Genomic DNA, 7,548 nt, shown 5'->3' with positions numbered 1-7,548 from the left:
CAGCAGTGCAAGACAAATACATTCTTTAAAAATCATACAATGTGATTTCCTGAAATTTTTTTTTAATTCTGTCTCTCAGAGTGGGAATGCACCTACAATGTGAATTTCAGATCCCTCCATGATTTCTAAGTGGGAGAACTTGCAAAATCGCAGGGTGTTCAAATACGTCTGTTCCTCACTGTACGTGTTATTAATTTTTAACCATCCAGCTGCAGCCTTATAGCTTTGTTTCTGTGAGACACAAAACATTTGCCAGACAATTCATGATGACTCTTCATGTCACCAACATGAGACGGCAGTCCTTCTGTGTTATGGTGAACGATGGTCAGAGTGTACGGTCTGCTCAGTGTTTGTCTGATCTGAAGAAGCAGCATCATGTCATCCATGCTGGCTTGTCTCATGGTCTCCAGGGCTGATGTGATCTCTGGATTCAAATAAAATCATGTCTCATCCATGCCCAGTTGGTGCAGTCCACTAAGGGAGGTCACTCTGCTGATAGCTATGTAAGCCATGCCATGTTCAAAAATGTGCTTCAGTGAAACTACAGCTGATGATGTTGTCATTCTCTGAACCTTTTGGATTGTACCACTCCTCTGTTTCAGGTTGTGTGCTCTTTCTATGTACACTAGATTGTCAGCTGCACCTGATGTTCTGCAATAACTGTTCCATCCAGCTGTTTCATTGTCCAAGCTTAGTGACATGTGCACAATCATTCTGTTCATCTCATCCTTCAGCTGTTTCAACAAAGAACTTCACCCATTTCTTCTCATCATTCAGCTGTTTCAGCAATTGATTTCAGGCATTTTCAGGGTGATCCTCATGATGTTTCATTTCAATAGCCACACTGTAGTAGTCCTCAGGGTGTAAGACTACTCTCTCTCTCACACACATACACCCCTACTTGTTTTTCTTACTGTGTGCACGCACACACACGTGTTTTGTTTTCCCTACTTTGTGAGGCCTGCTGACACACAACTCCAGCTTTCGATTTCATCTCACATACAATAATTACTGAACTTTTCCTCTTTCATAATTATTCAACATTTTTCAACTTCCACAATTGTCCAGCATTGCATCTCATCCTTCAGCTATTTCAACAAAGAACTTCAGACATTTCTTCTCAGCCTTCAACTATTTCAAGAAAGAACTTCAGCCATTTCTTCTCATCCTTCAACTCTCTCAGCAACTGATTTCAGGCCTTTTCAGGCCGAGCCTTCAGCATATCAGCATCCACACGCATTTTTGACAGGAAATGCATTTCTCTAGTTTTTTTGTTCTTTTTACAGCAATAAGCTTTTGAAAAGACTAAATCAAATACTCAAGACAAGTCTCTTGGTAACAAAATGCAATATTGAGGCATAGTATAGTTATGTATAGCTCTTTTCCTTGTCTCTTCTGAATGTGTCTGCATGAACTCATACAGACTTAGTCCTCTTTTCTTCCGTGTAGCCTTAATTTCCCTGACAACCCTGTTAAACAAAGAATAGAGATTAAACAGCAATACATATAATTGGGTGAAGCTGTGTGTGTGTGTTCCCATCCTTACAGAGCTGGGACGTTTGCGTTTCCAGCAGTCTGGGTTGAGTCTTTTCTGTTCATCAGCGAGGACTTTGGCCTGTAGGATGAACGTCCGACGCTCCTCATTTCGCATTTTCTTCCAGCGCTCACCAAGGAGGACACTGATTGCTCTACATTCACACACACCACATACATTACCATTTAACAAATACACAGTGCACAATATACTATATATCACAGAGCACACGTACCTGTTGTCCTTGCCTGGGTACATCTGTGTGTACTCCACCCTGAACTTCTTAGCAAACAGCATGAAAGCATTCATTGGCCGCTTGCATTTAGTGGGTGTGGCATTATTACCTCCTGATGCGCTGGCATTCTGGCCTTTGGTTGGCTTTTGATGAGCAAAGTGGGCATGGCTGGGACTATGCACGTCTGTAGGTTTTAAACAAGATTTGAGGGTGTTTTTGAAAAGTCCCTTCAAAACCCTAAACCAGAATACTGAATGTTGCATTAATATTTTTGAGCTTTTGAATATGTTTTGTATTTTGAAAAGTAGAGATCTGGAGGTATGCCAAGTCAATCCTAAAGATTAGTATCTAGGCTGATCTAGGCATATTTGAAAGGAGCCATACTGGCTAAACTGAAACCAATCAAATGCTGATCCTTCTTCACTTTTACTCTTTTGCTGCAGTTCTTAAACTATGAGTCTACTTCTCTCTCCTCTCTGCTGGAGTGCTGTGGATGAGCTGCCCACAGACACAGAGTGGAAGAGAGCAGAATGGTATGCTTCAAGCCTTTATACTAAGCTAAGCTAACCAGCTGTTGGCTGTAGCTCATTTACATCTTTAACAAGCAAACATCTAAGTGGTACTAAGATAGCATGAACACAAATTAAGGGCATCTCCTAAAAGTCAGACTATTCCTTTGATGTTTTCTGATTAGTCACACTGGATTATATCAGAACAGTTCCACTTTCATTCTAAATGCTAAAGCTAAACAGTTAATAAAATTGTTTATGTGGGATGTTTGTTCAGTACCTTCTAAGGTGTCTCTGTCTGGAGAAATGGCTCCACTGCTAGACTGGAAGGCATGCCGCCGTCTAGCCATGCTGCTCAAGACGTAAACCGCAGAGGAGTCCAGAGGAGTGAAATCATAACTGCAGAAAACACGCTTTTAAAAAGAAGTCTTTTATACACACTATCCAATTTATACAGAATATTTACAAGTATTATATTGGAATCATTACTGTTCAGTGTTATTCCACAAGTGTACATTTTACCTCCTGAATGTGTCTAATACCAGTGAGTCGTCAGTGTGTTTGGCATCTCTGTGTCCTGGAGGCAGGCAAATATCTCCTACTTCCATTTCATAGCATGGTATCCCATAATGCACTACAGTCATGCTTGGGTAAAATGATGACCACCCTGACAGAAAGGACAGGCGTGTTATGTGTTAAGTCAATATTGCTGTTTGAGAAGTTTCAGTGTTTTCTCAACAATCTTACCTTTGTTTTTGATGTAGAAAGGATGGTCAAGTTGGCACAGCGCAGTCATGAGGGCATGCCCGAATGACCCAGGGTCAAAGGTCAGTTGTAGGACAGCCTGACCAGACAACATGATGTCTGAATATTCAACCAGCTGCAGACCTTCAGAGCCATAACTCTGAAAAAGAGCAAGATCTTTTACTCAGTATGTACTGAAAAAAGCCCTACTTACTAAAATGTTATTCTGTAACAGTAGCTAGATTGCTATTGCTGCTATAATTTAAAATAAAAATCAGTATCACAATTAAACTGACACAGCGAAGAACTCTGGCTGGAGAAGAATTCTTTATTTAAATGTGCAAAGCATGACCACAAATCACAGTTACATATAATCATGTGAAGACAAACAAATTATATAGCCCCAGCCCCTTTCATTTTTTACCCCCTATCTTTTTTATTTCTACAAAAAAGGAAAACAAAAAAGAACAAACGATGCAGTATCCTAATGAAACAGATGTCTTATGTCTTAGAAGCACAAAGGTATTCCTCAATGAATAACATAGAAAAGATGTTAAATTGTTAATCATAATAATATCATTATAAATAAATATACTGGCCATCAGCAGTAGAGTTTGAGTTTAGATCTGATTTTTGGTTTTGGGCATCTGTCTGCCCTCAGGCTACCCAAGCAGAGTCTGTTTCCCGTGCTCAGTGTATTTTTGTTCTTGTGGCTGTTTAGGTGACTGTTTTTGGGTTTTGGTACTTTTGGTACAATTCTGTTATATTGTACCCCGAGAAGAGGAGAGAATAAAGTCAGGCTGTCTATATCTGGGCTACCTACAACCACTATGCTCTGGATACACCTAAACGTGTTTGATAACAGAAGCTAAGCAGAGCTGGTCCTGGCTAGTGTCTGGATAGGAGACCACCTGAGGAACATCTAATAGAGACTGGTACTGTGGCCTGTATCCTGCCTTCACCACCAACACCATTGTCCTTGCGGTATATGTCTGTACTGTTGCCATTAAAGCTTCTCACTACCAACTAACCAGACAGTGTGTCTTGTCTTGCACTGGGGTCCTCCAGTTATTGGTATCTGACAGTACTATATGTCAGATACCAATGCCACTACCCAGGACCCAGCACACACGTTCAGTCTTTCTTGTTCACCCTACTTCGACACTGCCCCTGGTTCAGTCAACGGGGCCACTGATGCCATCGACTCCATTCCTGTACCTGAGCAGGTCAGCACCCACCACCTCTCTTCCTGTTTCTAAGTGGGTCGATGCTGCCTGTACCACGGTGGGTCCATAAGGATGCTAACGCTGCTGTTTCTGAGCAGTGCCACCTCTATCCCTGTGCCCGAGCAGGTCAACACCTCCTCAAGTTCTGTTCCCAGTTGGGTCGATGCTTCCTCCATTACTGCTCTTATGCCTTGGCGGGTCAATGACGACGCCACTGCTCCAGTGCCTGTGTCCCAGTTGGTCACCAGTGACACCACCACTCCTGTGCCTGAGTGATGATACCTCTGCCCCTGCACCCCGTGAGTCGCCTGGGATGCCACTGCTCCTGTTCCAGTGTCCTGGTGGGTTGGCAAGGAGAAAGATGTCACCACCCAGTCTCCAGTCTATTCTCCCAAAAGGTCCCTCCTCATACGTATGTTGGCCACTTGCCTGTCTTTCCAAGGGATCCCACTTCAGACACCTGTCTCTTGCCTGCCTTCTTGAGGGATTCCAGTTCATCCACTGCCCTTGCCAACCACCTGATTGTCTCCAGCCCCTTGGCTGCCCTCCTGGGCAACTGCAGCTCTCTGTCCAGCTCCAAGGCTGTCCTCCTGAGAGGCCTCAGCTTCCCTCCCTGCTCTGAGGCTATCCCGTAAAGTGGCATCGGCTCCATGGAGGACCACCTAAATGGTCTCGTCTTCCTACCCAATACTGTGGTCATCTTCCTGAAGTGACCCCAACTACCTGCCAAGTGGTGAGGCCAGGCTCCTGAATGCTCTCTGCCCACCTCAGAGGCCATCCACCTGAATGGCCCCAGCTTTCTGTTTACCACCAAGGCCAACCACTTGAAAGGCCTCAATTATCTGTCTACTCCTGAGGCTGGGCGGTCTCCTAACCAGAAGATTAGCAGTTAAATTCCCGGCTTGTCCAGTCCACATGTCGAAGTGTCCTTGAGCAAGACACTGAACCCCGAGTTACTCTTGGTGACGTCACCGGTTCATGAATTTGGGAGTGCAAACGGGTGAATGGCAAAATAGTGTGAAAGAGCTTTAAGTGCGCTGCAATGCCTAGAAAAGAATTATACAAGGATAAGACCATTTACCAAGTGTTTATATTAATGTAAATGCAGCAACAACTCTTGTAATAATAACAATAACAATAATAAGCACGTTAATATTACAGCATTCATTCATTTTTATAACATTACAACAGGAATTCTGGGGAGAATGTGACCCCTGGGTTTAAAAGCATCTTGTAATCTGTTTTGGAATGTAAAAGCTAATTTTTTCAAAACTGATGGTGTTGATCACCTTATTGATAAAGTCTTCATTTTGTCTTGATTTTGGTAACAGTTGGCTGAGAGGTCAGAAAGGAGCAAATTCTTAAAAATGTCTAATGTCTGTTGGAATAAAATGCATAATCTGGTCGCTGAGCGCATTACATGCCAAATGTCAAATAAATTGAATGTCTGCATGAACTTTCGGTTGAGTTCTTTTCACTTCTATTTTGAGATACAGTATAATGTCAAATTACAGTCTCCTCCTAAAACTGAAATGGCAAATATTTAAGAAAGTAATATTTAGATCCCTTAGTTTCTCATTTACTTTGAGAAACTAAATACAAGTTTCTGAAATACTGAACCTTGAGAGATTTGGATTGCTCCTCATCACTAAAGTGTTCCTCAGCCGAGTCCAGGTCCTCAACATTTTGCCATTCCACATTAGAACCACTGTGGAAATGCAGACGAGTGCCTGACAACAGAGAGGGACAAATCTTAAATTATGGCACATACATAGACTCTGCTGAGAAAAGCTTAAAGTGGCCATGGCATGCTTGTTTCCAGCTAGCCAAGTTTAATGTTTAAACTTGGGTACCTCTAGATCAGCTTTGCACCCATCATAACAATGCATTAACAGGCATACAACATGTGTTTTTTTCCCACAGAGTAGTGGAAACATCACTCCCTTTCAAGTAGATTCAAGGTCGGTAAATCCAACCGGTGGTCACTGGTCTTCCCCCACACAACCACATACAATCCCAAAGTAGTGAAATTAATTCCAAGAGACAGCGTAGCACCTTAGAATCGGCCTGTTAACCCACATCACATCACATTCGGCAGACACACTGGCCTCAAGAAGTCAAAACAAACAGGTACTGTGCTCCAGGGGAATCCAGCATTGAATCCATGGCATGTTTTGCCTTGTTTTTTTTTTTCTACTTATCTACAGTTTTTATCAACTTAGATGTGTACATATGTTCTAGTATTTCTATGCAGAAGTAACTCTGTTTATACACGTCTTGTAAACTTGTCGCTCGCGAGACTTTTTTTCTAGCAAAGTAAAGTATTACCTTATAGTTTAAGGAGTTTCTTGAATGGTCATAATCTCCAGGCCATTGCATGTTAATGTGAACTTGTCTGACATCCACCCGTATCTCAACCATACTGGCAAAATGTTATATTGCCTTGTTTGTTATATATATTTTCAATAAAGCTTATTTAAAAAAAAAGACATCCACCAGAGCCATTGTAAAAGCAGTTTTTCGACTGTGCCCGGTTTTGTGTATATATTTTACCTCCTGCTGCCTGCACTGTGACCAGAAGATGTGGAGAAAAATACAGGGCCTGACATTACTGCATGTCCAGGAATGTTCAGACTAACTAAATTAAAATATTTTTAAAAAAGACACTGATTCACTCATCTTTTTGACCTTTTTATTTTTTTTTTTTGTGTATGCATGTGTATTTGTGCATGTGTATGTAGCACCTTTGAGAAAACAGTGCCAGGCAGTGGGAGGCCAGGAGAAGCTCCAGCCTATGTCTTCATCATCTGACAGAGATGATCTGGTTGATGCTACAGAGCCACATTCACTGCTCGTCTGTGGAAACAGGAAGGAAACGCATCATTAGGACAAATGCAGACTCTAATAGTATAATGACTGGTGGAAGCAGTGATTTGTTTCTAACCAGCAGATTGTTCTTTAGATTGTGTGTTCACATAACTGACAGTTTTTATTTATTAATTCTAAGCATGTAATAAAACAGAGAGAAAAAGAAAAAAAAAAGAAATCAACATGTAACACAAAACAACCAAACCAATTACCATATACAACCAAAAAAATAGAAATTTCTCTTGATGATGCTTAGTCATTACATGCTTGCAAGGGAGTAGAAAGAAGTAATACTTATCTAGTTCTACCCCTAGTGATCCAAACTATGGTTGACACAACCCAAATATATAACTAAACAACTACACTGGTTAAATTCCCGCAACCACCAAATTACTACATTCCTTCTAATCACAAATCACAATTACATAATTA

General features: G+C 41.5%; 1 protein-coding gene across 3 annotated transcripts in view; it reads right to left on the bottom strand.

The window, feature by feature from the left end:
• Positions 1–865: 865 nt before the first annotated feature.
• LOC109960871 (HMG box-containing protein 1-like) overlaps positions 866–7,548 on the bottom strand; it is a 20,105-nt gene continuing 13,422 nt past the window's right edge. For all 3 annotated transcript variants that reach the window (XM_020601286.1, XM_020601288.1, XM_020601285.1), the window contains 8 exons: positions 6,993–7,104; positions 5,869–5,978; positions 3,026–3,182; positions 2,801–2,945; positions 2,559–2,677; positions 1,770–1,953; positions 1,547–1,688; positions 866–1,469 (listed from right to left, as the gene is read on the bottom strand). In XM_020601286.1, the coding sequence (XP_020456942.1) occupies positions 1,452–1,469; positions 1,547–1,688; positions 1,770–1,953; positions 2,559–2,677; positions 2,801–2,945; positions 3,026–3,182; positions 5,869–5,978; positions 6,993–7,104 (987 nt within the window). In that variant the 3' untranslated portion in view covers positions 866–1,451. The remainder of the gene's footprint in view (positions 1,470–1,546; positions 1,689–1,769; positions 1,954–2,558; positions 2,678–2,800; positions 2,946–3,025; positions 3,183–5,868; positions 5,979–6,992; positions 7,105–7,548) is intronic.

The sequence above is a fragment of the Monopterus albus genome, unplaced genomic scaffold (assembly GCF_001952655.1).
Source record: "Monopterus albus unplaced genomic scaffold, M_albus_1.0 scaffold51.1, whole genome shotgun sequence".
NCBI classification, from domain to species: Eukaryota; Metazoa; Chordata; class Actinopteri; order Synbranchiformes; family Synbranchidae; genus Monopterus; species Monopterus albus.
The sequence above is the reverse complement of the archived record's forward strand: the minus strand, read 5'-3'. Positions and strand labels throughout refer to the sequence as shown.